This window comes from Chlamydotis macqueenii, chromosome 13, assembly GCF_036417535.1.
Source record: "Chlamydotis macqueenii isolate bChlMac1 chromosome 13, bChlMac1.mat, whole genome shotgun sequence".
Taxonomy (NCBI): Eukaryota; Metazoa; Chordata; class Aves; order Otidiformes; family Otididae; genus Chlamydotis; species Chlamydotis macqueenii.
Genome location: NC_141568.1, coordinates 1458879 through 1471547, shown reverse-complemented (window position 1 = coordinate 1471547; position 12669 = coordinate 1458879). Strand labels below are relative to the sequence as shown.

At 57.5% G+C, this 12669-nt stretch overlaps 2 protein-coding genes across 8 annotated transcripts in view; one reads left to right on the top strand and one right to left on the bottom strand.

Moving 5' to 3' along the window:
• ANKRD11 (ankyrin repeat domain 11) overlaps nucleotides 1–3193 on the bottom strand; it is a 141256-nt gene extending 138063 nt beyond the window's left edge. Inside the window, exon 1 of one of the 3 annotated variants that reach the window (XM_086757922.1) lies at nucleotides 3041–3193. The gene's annotated coding sequence lies outside the window, so the exon portion shown is untranslated. Of the gene's footprint in view, nucleotides 1–969; nucleotides 1163–3040 lie in introns of those variants that run through there. The other 2 variants (XM_086757924.1, XM_086757923.1) reach the window with 2 other exon arrangements.
• A 488-nt stretch (nucleotides 3194–3681) lies between these two features.
• SPG7 (SPG7 matrix AAA peptidase subunit, paraplegin) overlaps nucleotides 3682–12669 on the top strand; it is a 40343-nt gene continuing 31355 nt past the window's right edge. Inside the window, exons 1-5 of one of the 5 annotated variants that reach the window (XM_086757802.1) lie at nucleotides 3690–3719; nucleotides 4275–4345; nucleotides 4924–5238; nucleotides 5416–7385; nucleotides 7889–8095. Coding sequence is in view for 1 of the 5 variants with exons in the window: in XM_086757799.1 (XP_086613925.1) it covers nucleotides 11760–11885 (126 nt within the window). In the remaining 4 variants the exon portion in view is untranslated. Of the gene's footprint in view, nucleotides 3720–4274; nucleotides 4346–4923; nucleotides 7386–7883; nucleotides 8096–11545; nucleotides 11886–12669 lie in introns of those variants that run through there. The other 4 variants (XM_086757801.1, XM_086757800.1, XM_086757803.1 and 1 more) reach the window with 4 other exon arrangements.

Below are 12669 nucleotides of genomic sequence, written 5' to 3'. Positions count from 1 at the left end.
CTGCCGGTACAGTATTGATTAACACGACTAGTCTTCACTGACCCCAGAGAAATACATTTGTCTGCTCTGCTGCACAGTGCAAGAGCGCTGCACGGCGCTGCAATACGCTTGGCTCTGTTTAGAAGCGTTTTTGGGGACTTAGTCAATTAAAACATAAGTAGAAGTTCGAATAATCTTAACAGGTTGTCTGCCACACACAAAGGAAGAAATGAAGCACAGCGCTTTGTTGGAGAGTTTTTTGTTTTGATTTGGTTTTTTTCTTTTTCCTTTTCTTCCCCCATCCAAAACCAGCATTCATATTGGACAATCTGTACGTTTAGTCTCAGAAAATGCTATTACAACATTGTAAGACCAAAAAGCAGCACATAAAAAAAAAAAAAATCAATTCACCCTGAGCCACGCGTTTTATGAAATGGAGATAGGGACAAGAGTTCATTTTTGAAAGCAGAAGCAGAACTGAACAGTAAAACCAGTTGTGAAACACTAAACGTAACATCTCCAGTTTCCAGCCTGTCAAAGCCACTAATGCTTATATGACCAGGGCTCCTAAAATCACTATTTAGAACAGATAGAAGAAAAAAAAAAAAAAAAAAAAAAAACAGCTGGAAACTGATCAAGTTGGAGGGTAGAAATTGAAGGGCTTGTATGTGCTGCCAACTCCGAGGTGTTGTTCGCTGTACGGGCAGCTGAGCCTGCCGTGAATTTCGCAAACCAAACCCTTCGCACGTACTCAGACAAGCCTGGTGCTGATGCAAGTCCCAGCTAGCCTAACAACACGGGTTCACAGCAAGCCCCTCCGGAGCCCAGAGCGCCCTTTGCCAGGCAGGACACAGACAGGATGTGCCCTGGCAAGTTTTACGCCTTCCTGCGCTACCTCCTTTAGGACGGACAAGTTCTCCTAGAACCAAAGAGACCCAGAGCATCTCTGCATAAAAAAAAAAAGCTGAGCTCCACAAACGTCAGACATACCTAAGCAAGAGCAGGCGCCAAGACGGACATGGCAGCGCAGACAAGGCTCTGCCTTGGGGACAGACGCAGGAAGGCCGCGAGGGTAACTGCGCTGTAGAAGCGGCTCAGCCAGAGCCCCGAGCGCGCACCCGCGCGGGGACAGACCCCCCCTCAGAGCGAGGTCCTCCACTGACGGAGCGCTTCCCACGGAAAGAAAACAGGTCACGCGGCTTCACGGCGACATTTCACAGGCGTAACGAAACAGGGTGCCTAAGAGTTTCCCTGCCGAGACAGAGAAGCCAGTGTAGGTCTGGCTCCACGTAGCATTTTAAACGCTTCTACCACGCCACCACAATCACTGAAAAGCGCTCCAGTACGCACCTTTAATCTGCCAGTAAGTCCATTTTGTAAAAACGCCAACTTTTTAAGTTAATCAAGTCAAATATTTAGTTCCTGGTAGAGCGCGCACAAAAGAATGTATCAATGCCATTTGAAAGCATGCGAGAGTTAATCTCCTTTTCCCTCTCCACGACTCCATGGAGTGGTTTTTTCCCCCCAGAAAAAGGAAATAATTGGCGTGATTATATAAAAACGTTCTATTTTATGAGCAAACCAGAAAAAAAGGAAAAATACATTTAACTCCAGGTTCCTTACATTTAAACAAGTTTCAGCATTTCAACAAAGCACACAGCCACTACAAAGCGTTACATTCACAAGATGTTTTCAGCTAAATATCTCTGCCTACACAGAGGGGGAAAAAAAAAAAAACACCACAAACCGGTCTATACCCAATTCCAGAAGCGATCTCAGGAGGGAATTTTGCTTCCAGAGCTGCCTGGAATTTGTTCTCTGCCTATAGGGCCATGTCCCCAGTGGTAAGAGAGTACTTTGTGTACAAAACCAGGCGGGGGGAGGAACCCTTTCCTGCAACTGGATATCAAAACAGATCTCGGAGCTTAGAGTAGAAGCCAATCCGTAAACACACCGACTCTTGTGCCTCAATGAAGAGGCCGATTCTCAGTCCGCACGCACAGCCCCTCGCAGGACAGCTGCTCTCTCTGGGAAAGGGCAGAGGGCACGGAGGGCTCAGCTCATCCCGGCTCCTTGCGAGGCGAGGGGTGGGGGAGCGCGGCGATTTGCCTTTCTAAACGTGCAATCAATCTACCGGACTGGGGGAGGTTAATTCTGGACTGCAGAAGTGCAGCTGTTTTGGGTTGGGATTCTTTTTTTTTTTCCTCCCCCTCCTCTTTGCTAAGGGGCAAAGGTGTCGAGCAGCCCCTCCCCAGCACACAAAGGCTTCTCCAAGGAGAAAAATACCAAGCAATTTAAAGATTAAACTAGAAAATAAATAAATAAACGCGGATCAGCCAGGCTGGCTGGCGGCAGCTCGGTTCAGCTCCATCCTCTGCGCACACACACGCAGGGCTAACGCCTACCCAGGGATGATGAAATGGGAAACGGAAATTACCATTTCAGACAACTTTTGGTATTGTTCCTCCTAGCACAGCGCTCACCCCAAAATGCACGCCCCCCTCCCGCACCCCTGCACGCCCTCGTGTCCCCCCCACAAAAACCCCAGGGCGGATGAACCACGGCCTCAGCCCAGGGCCCCCTGTTCCTCCAACCCCGTAACACACCCTACAGCCCCCGCACCCCTAAATATCTCCCAGCCCCCGAGCTCTCTCTGCAGCTCCCCCCAACCCCTCCTCACCCCAACAACCCCCCCGGCTCCCTGCAGCCCCTTCCCTCCCCCGCACCAGCCCCTCTCCCCTTCCAGCCCCCCACTTCCTCAGCTCCCTCCTCTCCCCCCGGAGCCCCCCAACAGCCCCTGCTCACTCCAAACACCCCCTAATCTCCTTCACCACCCCCCCCAAAATCACTCCCCCTTCTCTCACCCTCGGGTGCGTCGCTTTCTCCCCCGACTTCACCCCGTTCTCCCCTCTCCCCCCCACCCCACCAGCCCCGGTACCCCCCACACCATTCCCAGTGCTCCCTCTCTCAGCCCCTCGGCCCTCACCGCCACCCCGGCTGCTCTCCACCCCGCCTGGGCCCCTCTCCAGGCCCCGCTCCCCGACCCCCCGCCGCCCCTTACCGGCGCTCCGGGCTCAGCAGGCCGAGGGCAGCCTCGCGGGGGAGCGAGGCCTGCGGCTCCGCCGGCCCCGCCGCATAGAGGAGGGGGCGGCGGGGGGGGGGGGGGGAAGAAGGGGCCGCTGAGAGGGCGGCGGCGGCGGCGCTGCAGGGGCGGGGGGCGCGGGGCTAACGGAGGGGGCGCGGGCAGTGGCGGCGGCGCCTCCCGGCCGCGCGCTCCATGGCCCCGCCGCGCTCGGCCTCGGCCTCGGCTCGCAGCGCTGCCGCCCGCCCGATCGGCCGCCGCTGAGACGCCACCGCTGATTGGCCCGCCGCGTCGGCGCGCCCCATTGGCGGAACGCGGCCAAGCGCCGCTGCGACGTCAGCGCGGGGAGCGGGGCGGGGGGGGGGGGCGAAACGCAGCGCCGCAGCGCCCCCCCCCCTCCCATCCCCGCTGCGCGCGAGGGCCGACGGGAGCGGGGAGGCGGGGCCCAGGGGGGAAGCGGCCGCCATTGGCCGACGTGTCCTGGCGGCGTGGCCGCCCATTGGCGGGCTCTCTAGAGGTCACGAGCGCGGCGGCGCTTCCGGGGCGGGGCTTGCGTGCGTACCGCCGAGCAGCGGGGCGGGCCCGCGGGGGAGGGGCCGGCTTGGCCCCGCCGCCGCCCCAGCCCCGGGCCCCGCTCCCGCTCCCCTCGGCCCCGCAGGTACGTGCGGGGGCACCGCGCCGCCGCCGGGAGCGGGACGGGGCTGCCCGCCGTCGTGCCGCCCGCCGGGCCTGTGCCCACCGCGGGCCTCGTCCCGTGCCCCCCGCCCCGGCGGGGCCGTCGGAAGGGCCGCTGGCCGGCGCCGCCCTCCCCGGGGGAGCCCCGCGGGCGAAGCGCTCCCGTCCCCTGAAGGGCGGCGTCCCCAGGTGGCGCCCCGTGCTTGTGCGAGGCGCCGCGAACCGGGGCTCCCTGCGGGCCCGGGGCCGGTGCCGGTGCCGTGGCCCTCGGCGTTGCCCGCACGCCGCGCCCCGAGTCACTCTGTGTTTTCGGGGCTGAATTCCGTCGTTACAGCTTCTCCGCCAGGCCCGGGCCGCCTGCGCTGGGCGAGCGCACGTCGAAACGGGCTGCGCTCCCTCTCGGCCCCGGGCCCGGTCGCTTCCTGCTGACCAGGCTGTGCTGGTTGCGCCTGGTTTTTTTCCTCTGATCCTTTTCCTCTCTCGTTTCAAGCGCTGATTGCATAATACCAAGAAGCTTTTGTGCTGTTTTTACTGACAGGGTGTCTCCCGAACAGCCAGACCCTTGGCGGATGGTCGTTCTCGCCGGATGGGCCCGTGGAAGCGGCAGAAGTAAGTGCAGGCGTGCTTGAGCGCGCCGTGCAGGCACGCAGCCGCGCGATGGCTCGGTTCCTGTACTTGCGACAGCACCGCCGGTGCCTGTCCTGTCTGGCTGCGGCGGTGCCTCAAGCCCGGCGAGGCGGGGGTACCTCCTGCTGTTTGTTTGTGCTCTCCAGCACCAAGGTAACTCCAAAAGCACTGGCAGATCCTGTTACTCAAACACGGTTGCCCATGCCTGACCCTTCTGCAGGGAATGCTTGTTGTATATCTGTAATTTGTACCACGCATCCAGTGCCAGAGCCCCTGAATGTCACTGAGGTAAACCCCATGCTGCGGCGTCCCCCAGGGAAGAATCCTGTTTATGGAGCAGATCTTCACAACAAGTCCGAAATGGGGCCACGCGCGTGGCTCCCCGCCCGGACCGGGTGGCCGAGGTGCCCTGGTGTGGGTGGCAGCCGCCCGCACAGCTGTGTCACTGTGTTTTGTTTTGGTTGCTGAGGATTGGGAACCCCTGAGGCAGCAACTCTCCCACAATTTTTACCGGTGACCTCATCGGTAATTGTTCTGGTTTATTAACCCCCCTCTTCCAGGAGCGTGGCCCATAACTGTGATTGCTTTTTTGGCATTTGGAATTCCACTTCGACTCGCACGTTTGGCAGCCTTATGGATTGTTCTCATGCGCTGAGGGTGCCAGGAGTCCCCCAGGAAGAAAAATGTCGTTGCTGGGCTGGGCGGTGCTGCAGGAGTGGCTCAGGAGCACGTGTCCGACTTCACTGTTAAATAACAGCATGAGGGAGATTTACTCTGAGCCTGTTAAGCTGGTCCTGTGTTCTACTTAGGCTTTGTCTTTTTATCTCTACCCATCTTCTTCCTCCGTAAGACCTACTAAACCAGTCACAAGAAAGGTTGTTGGGGTTTTTTGTCCTCCCTTCCATTAAGCTTTTTGTCGTGCTTCACTGAAAACACTGCAGATAAGTGTTTTTGCCTCTCTGGTGCCTCTGAGTGAGGAGATGAGAGGGGAAATATGTTTTTTCATTTCCTAAATATAGCTGGCTGTAACTGCTTCCTTGAATGTCATCCAGGTCAAAGATCCAGCGCTGAGGAGGAAGTTAAATCCTTTCTGTGTCATCCTGACCTTTTTCTATTGGAACACAACAGCATGGACTATCAGCTATTTCAGGGAGGGACGCTAAAAGTACTAGGTGAAAGAAAGCTAACAGCGGGAGCGTGGCGGGGATGGTTTCAGCTGGGGATTGTTCTGCTCTTTTTTTCTAGGTGAGACTTCTGTGATGAGGATGTTTAATCTGCTTGGGTTTGTTACCCTGGGATGGCTTTTGCTACTTGCAACTTAATTGCAGTACTTAAGAGGGGAAAAAAACACACAACAAATGTATAGTTAATTGTTGAGCGCCTTTATCTTTCACTAAATTTGTGAACTCTCACATCCTGAAATAAACCAAATACTCCGGTGCTGAGGAGGAAAGAGAACATTGTGTGAGGGCAAAGAAATTGGGCCACTTGGGGAACGTGCTTTCAGCCCTATTTCTGTCTGTCACAGCAAACTGAAAGGACGCCAGCCTTGGGGAAAGAGCTCTGTGACCCTTTGGTCCTTGCTCTGTTACTCTTTTCCCGCCTAACTCGGGACATGGCGTCGTGTCAGCTGCTCACCTGCGTTGGCAACCTGTGGGGAACCGCGGTCGTCTCCCTACTTCAGCTGAGCTCCCCTGCAGCTCTACAGCAACTGTCTCGTGACGGAAGGAACCTTTTTGTCAGGGCAAAAATACCTGGTCTGTGTCCATGGGGGTGCAGTTCCCTGCTGATTCAGCTCCTATCAGGATGTAAAGATGGGAATCTATTTTTAATAGATGAGACAGTGCGTGGTTTATGACTACTACAGTCACACATCAGGGTAAATCCTGTGTCACCAGTCAAGTGCCAGCATCGCAGAGGCCAAGAGAATAAAACTTTGGAAGAACTTGGATTAGAAGAACCTTTACTTTAAGCTTGGCGCATGTTTTAATTAATGTCATCTATTAACATTTTGAAGAGAGATGGTTTTGGCAAGCAGAGCAGCCGTTTAGAAAGGCAGCCATTTGGAAAGCCAGCAAGGAGTACAGCTGATGCTCTTGGTACTGCAGCACTCTGCACACGATCTCATTTTTCTTAGACAAAACTACTTTCAAGCCATCCTTGTATTTTGTTGTTGTTGTTAAAGGACAACTCCAACTTAAACAAGCCCTTCGGCCTGTGATGCCATTAAGAAATAAAAGACTGGGCTTCCACCTGCTTTACGACGAGGTGGTTGCTCACAGCTCTATGAGATGTGATTAAATAATAAGGCTAAATTAATGCAACAGCTCGCTCCTACCAAAATCAGCATTCTTCTGAAGGTTTGACTCCTCAGTGCGGCCCACTGTGTAATCAGCCGAGTCCCAGCAAAGCACCGGGCCCACACACTGGGGCCCGGGACAGCCAGCGAACCAGGAGGTGATTCAGCTCTCGTGGCACGCCGTGCCCTTGGCCCGCACTGGCAGCAGTATTTTTGGATCCCTCTGAGCTGCTCTTGTCCATAGTAAGTGTATTTACGTGGCTCCCCGCAGGACCTTATGCCCGTGCCGCCAGGAAGTCCGTTGAGCTTTAGGCCTCCCGCATCCCCGGAGGAGGATGCTTTCTGAGGGTAGTGGTCCCCTGCTGCTGGGTAAATCCCTCATATTGATGTCGTAGGCGTGAACTAATGACAGTCCTGGTCTAATTACTGTTTTTGATTCCTAATGACAGGCTTTAGGTTTCTAGGCTGCTTATGGATTTCAGGGGTGTGGAGTGACAGTTGCTCGCTCGGAGCTTGCTGACCTCCTCCGGTTTGCGGGGTCTGGAGATGACTTCAGCCGCCTCCCGCACACAGATGGATTCCTGGGCTTCTCCTGAGCTCGGCACGCTTCAGCGGCTCTCCAGGGAGCGCGTTCCCATGGAGCAATCTGCTCATTCATGGCCTTTGAGTCACAAACAAGCTATTTCGCTCCTCCCGCTCTACCCCTGCAAGCCAAGCTGAGAGGTACCCATGTCACTCTGTCCACGTTGCTCCATCTTGCCTGCGTTCGTTTTGCTTCTCTAGCGATTTCTGCCCTAACTGGCAGACGGTTCAGTCGCTGCTGCTGTACGGCTGATTCCCTGGGATCCCCTGCCTGTAGCCATCTGTCACCTACCTGTCCTTAGAGGTGGCTCAAAGGTGAAAGCTTCTACCCCAGCGCTGTGCCCCAGCCATGCCTTAAGCCTTTTGGCTGCCTCGCCGTGGGGCCGGGGCGCCTTCCTTCCCCCCAGAGGAGCAGTGTAAGTGCTCTCCCACACGCTCCGAGAGAAGCAGGTAGAGAAGTGGGTCTGGCAGTGGCAGCAGGAAGCACTGGGACTTGCAGTGATCCCAAGCTGTTCCAGGAGGAATAGGTGGGATGGTTTTGGACTGGCTATCTGCTGAACAGATCTTTCCCTGCTGAGGAGTTTCACTGTGCTTGAGGGACAGGCGTGTGGTCTCTTAAGGATGTCCTTTGTTCCTGAGCCTAGGGCTTTCCTGGATACTTGGCCTTGCTGTGCTGAAGGGGAGCATCTATCCCTTGACCTTGACTTGTCATCTGCAAAGACGTAATCTAAAAAAAAACCATCTGGTACGTGACAGAAGTGCACGCTGCCGAAGGATGCTGCGGCCTCCTAGCCGGCGCCGAGCTGTGCATTTTTGTCCTGCCACAGAGGAGTCCTGGCGTGCACTGCCAGGTGAGTAACACAGCCATTTTTCACCTTGTAAATAAAAGTCTGAATTTACCTTCTAGCAGCTTCTGCTCTACATTTAATCCTTTGATTCATTATTGATGTGAAGTCTGTGGATGGCGCGGTGGCCACCCGATTCCAGGTATCGCTTCCCTCAGTTTGCAAAGTGCTGAGTTGGAGTCAGAGCTAAGCTGGGGGGGCTGGTGGCGTCCTGCAGGGAGCTTCCTGGGGGGGGGCCACGAGCAAGGAGGGGCAAGACTGTGCATGAAAACAGGAGATGCGAGTTTTCAGACGTAGCAGAGCTGAGAGCTGTGTTGCCTGTGGAAACAGATTTCTCTTGGCCTGAAAGATACAGGGATGGGGCTGCTAATGCTGCTTCCTGTTCCTAACCTGCTCAGGAGATAAACCAGGGATTTCAGAGCCCAATCCAGCACCTTTCCTCAGTAGTAAATACACGTGGCATTACCGAGTGATGTCATGGCTGGAGCACAGCCCAGCGAGGCCAAGCCTGGATCAGGTTAAATCTGTCTTCTCAGAATATTGGCTTACTCCCAAAGGAGCGTATCGCCAGCGCAAGGGCAGCGACTGCAGCCACCTTTCCCAAGGTCATCTCTCGCGCGCACAGAGAGGACGGCACTCGCTTCCGCGTACGCAGCGCAGCCTGGGCCGCCCACGCAGGAGTCGCAGTGCAGCCATGGCAGTTGCTGGCTGCACGTAGGGCAGAACCTCCCGAATCTCCTTCCTGGCGTCGCTTTGTGTTGGCACCAGCGAGGACCCCCAGCCTTCCTGGTGCTTCATCATCTGGTTGCCTTTGAGGCACAGCGGGAAGGGAGGAATAGGAATCACGTCAACTCCAGCTACGTGGCGTGTCTGTAAATAACCAGTCCTCAGAGTTCAGTACGGTTTTGTCACATTGAGGCTTGCGTCTTTTGGCTGGGAGCATCGCGGCGAGAGCCCAGCTGCCCTACAGACCTGAAACGCTGCTTGTTGCAGTCACTGAGCCCACCCAGGCTCAGCTCAGTGATCATCTGCGCTGAAGTTTGGACCTGTTCAGCCTTCCTTGCCCTTTGTCATTAAATGAGTGCAAGTTTGTCTTCGCTGAAGCCGGAGCAGAGCTGTGAGGCAGGCATAATGAAACCCGTCTGGCTCTCTGTCCCGTCAGCCTGGCGGAAGTCGGTCAAGTCCCGTCTAAGCAAAGTGCGCTGCTTTGCTTCTAATCGGGCTGTAATTCTATTTAAATGATGCAACTCTTTAAAAATAGATCAGGCCTAATTAGCAACAGGTCCAATCAGAGAATGGATGGAGGCAAGGTGTGACATGCCTTGAGTGAAGGGGAGGTAAGGGTGTGCGTGGTGCTGGTACCCTGCAGCAGCTGGGGGCGCTGGGGGGCCCCGCAGCCCCCTGGGCCCCGACGTGCTTCGCCAGGGTTGCTGTGTCCCCTGTTTCCCCTCTGGGAATCCTGCACCTCTCTGCTCTGTGCCTGTGCTGGCACAGCATAGCAGATGTCAGCAGTTCCAAAAGAGCCCTTTCCTCTGAACACGGCTGGAGCGTAAATAACCCCCCGCCGTGGATCCCTCTGCGGGTGGGTGGAGACGTGACACGCGTTTCTGTGGCAGCCACCCGGCCAGGCAGGGTGTCGTGCATGGGCTGGCGCAGAACAGCAGCGCAGGCCACGCAGAACAGCAACGCAGGCCACGCCGCGTCTCCCCGGGCCAGGCCGGCTGGGATCTGCGGGGTGGAGGAGCCGCTGGTGTCTCCACAGCTGGCTGTCACATCCCCACTGCGACACTGCAAGCTATGACCAGCCAATATGGATTAATTGCAACCAGTTTAATTTTATGTCTGTAAATTAAGCTGTTTGACGATTAAGCCAGTGATACAAAGAGACTTCCAGGAGTGAGGAGGACATTAACATGCTAATAGACCTTGCTGGTAGAAGGTTTACTTAGACACATCCCAGGGGGCAGATGACAATTAGCATCCTAAGAGACTCTTCCAGAAAGAGGATGCTAATTCAGACCTGCTGGGAAGGGAGATAATTATTTATTCTTATTTTATGTAGCCCTGCAACCTCCCGTTCAAGAATGCCTGAGATACTTTAGGACAGGTGAGTAAGGAGAACTAACAACGGTGATGATACCTAAAAGTTGTCCTGGAGCCACCTGAGAGGAGAAACACGGGCAGGCAGGAGGGAGAAAAACCTGCAAAAACCATCGCGATCAGCAAGGCAGGAGAGGAAAAAGAAGCATGACTTCCTGAAGGCACATCAAGGAGAGATCAGCCCCACAGGCGTGGCAAACACAATATTCCTTTCAGTAGAGCAAGAACGGTGTAACTGTGGCAGGAGGGAGGTGATGTTTGCTCTGAAATGCCTTCCTGCCCCAAAGAGATATTCTGCAGAGGACGCCGAGCCCACCCACTCTGCTGGGCACTGCTAGTGCAAAATAGGAAGAGATTACACAAGATTTAGGACCAGGGACTTAAAATATCTGTACACAGGGAACTTAACACCACTCATAACCTTGACGCGCTCTGGTGTAATGCCTGTTAGAACTGCGCACGTGCACCAGCAGCACAGTTTCAAACGCAGGCGGTGTCGGCCGCGCTGTGGCTTGGCTGCCGTGAGTTGTCAAACACATTGTAATGGCTTTTCCACCAAAGACGGATCACGGGAGCCAGCCAACCTGCCTGACGAAGAGCACGCATGTAAATGTGTATGCATTTGTTCGCTCATCTTACTTCTGAGCGTATTCGCTAACCCATGGCGCTCAGCTGAATGCTGCTTTCTATCAGAGCTCGCTCATACCTTAAGCTCTCAGAAGGGGAGTCCTCCTCAGCAACAGCTGCCAAGGGCTGGGAGCTGGTCTCTTTCCTCTCCGTGGAACCTAAGATTGCGGAGGCGTTTCTTCTTTTCCCAGCTGTTACACTTCTGTGGGAACTGATCTCGGGGGCGATGATGTGCGCTCGCACCAGCACACGGCACCGCCGGCTTCCCTAGCGCCAGCTCTCCGTGGCCCCGCGGGAAGGCAGGTGGCTGCAGGCTCTCTCCTGTGCCTGGAACCCGCTCGCTCCTCCCGGGCGTTTGCTGTCCTCCTGCCTAAATCTCTTTGGAGAGGCCCGGCCGCGGCTGGGCCCGGGGACCTGCCTGCACCAGGCCGGGTGGTGGGATCCGCGTGCTCCCGGGGGCTCGGCCAGGCGGAGCTGGGCCTGGGGCTCGGCTGCGGAGGCGGCCCGCCCTGCGGGGGCTGGCCGGGCCGGGCCCTGGCCGGGGCCGAGCCGCGGGACGTGCCCGGCTGCGGGGCGCTGGGCCGGGCCGGGGCTCGCGACCGGCGGGGTTCCCCGTTGCCGCGGTAACGGCGCGGGCCGGCCCAGCAGCCCGCGCGCGGCTGCAGCCGGGGGCGGGGCTAAGCGGTGCCCTCGGCCCCGCCCCCCGCCGGCGGTGGCGCCCGCCATCTTGAGGCATGGCAGTCCGGCCGCCGCCGGCCCCTTTCCAAGATGGTCGCTCGCTCTTCACCGAGCACTTCCGTCCCCGCTGCGGCCTCCGGCTCCCGGCGCCGCGGCCAGCGATAACGGCCCGCTGGCGCGGCGCTCCCCTCAGCGGCCCCTTGGCGCTCGGTAGCTGCCGCTGCCCCTCCGAGGCCGCCGGGCGGAGCGGGACGGCCGGCGGGTCATGGCGCTGCTGCGGCTGCTGCTGCTCCGGGGGGGCTGCGGCTGCTGGCGGCGGCCTGCCCCGCCGCCCGCCCCGGCCTGGGCCCGGTCCCCCCGCGGTCCCCTCGGCGCGGGACGCGGCCTGCAGGTAACGGGGTGGCGGCGGGGCCTACGGAGCGGGGCGGGCCGGCCGCGGGGCGGGGCCTGGCCTCCTGCAGCCCCGAGCACCGGCGGCGGGGGGGGCTGCCGGTCCCACCGGGCGGGGAGGCCTGGCGGGCTGTGGGCCTCGCCCCGCCGCGCTGGGGCCTCTCGCCTCCTCGGCGGCGGCGTTCCCGAGCCGCCCCGGGCGCTGACCGGCGCCGCTGCTCCCCGCGGCAGGCGGCGTCCCCCCGGGGAGGGCCCGGCCCGGCGGGGTGCTCAGCCTGCGGGGCCGGGAGCGCCGGAGGAGAAGGCGAACGGCGAAGGGAGCTGGGTCAGCCCCTGCTGTGTTTAGATGGGCGCTTGCTTCGAGAAACCTTCCCTTTTCTCGGGTTAGAGCAGGCCAAAGGTCCGTCCTTTCAGGGCTGTGTGACAGAGCCGCGGGGGAAATACCACATGAAGAGAGCATCTAGGTTGTCATAAGCAAGAAAATGTTGATTAAAGGCTTTTTTCTGACATCATTTGTGCTGGCTCTTTGCGTCGCTGGGGATGTAAGCACCCACCACTTTGGTGTGTGCCGCAGATGTGTTTTCCCCAGCTTGCAGTGCTGCTGGCATTGCAGGGCACAGCCCTTAATGCGGGGGCAAGGTTCTTGTTTAAACTAGGCCTCCAGTGTGATTTAAGACTGTTTTGTGTTTTTCTTCCGTGCAGTGAAGAAGCACTGGCAGTCCAAGTAGGAGATGGAGGAACAACAATTGTGGGACTGCTTTGTGAATTGTGCCGGGTTTTTCTGT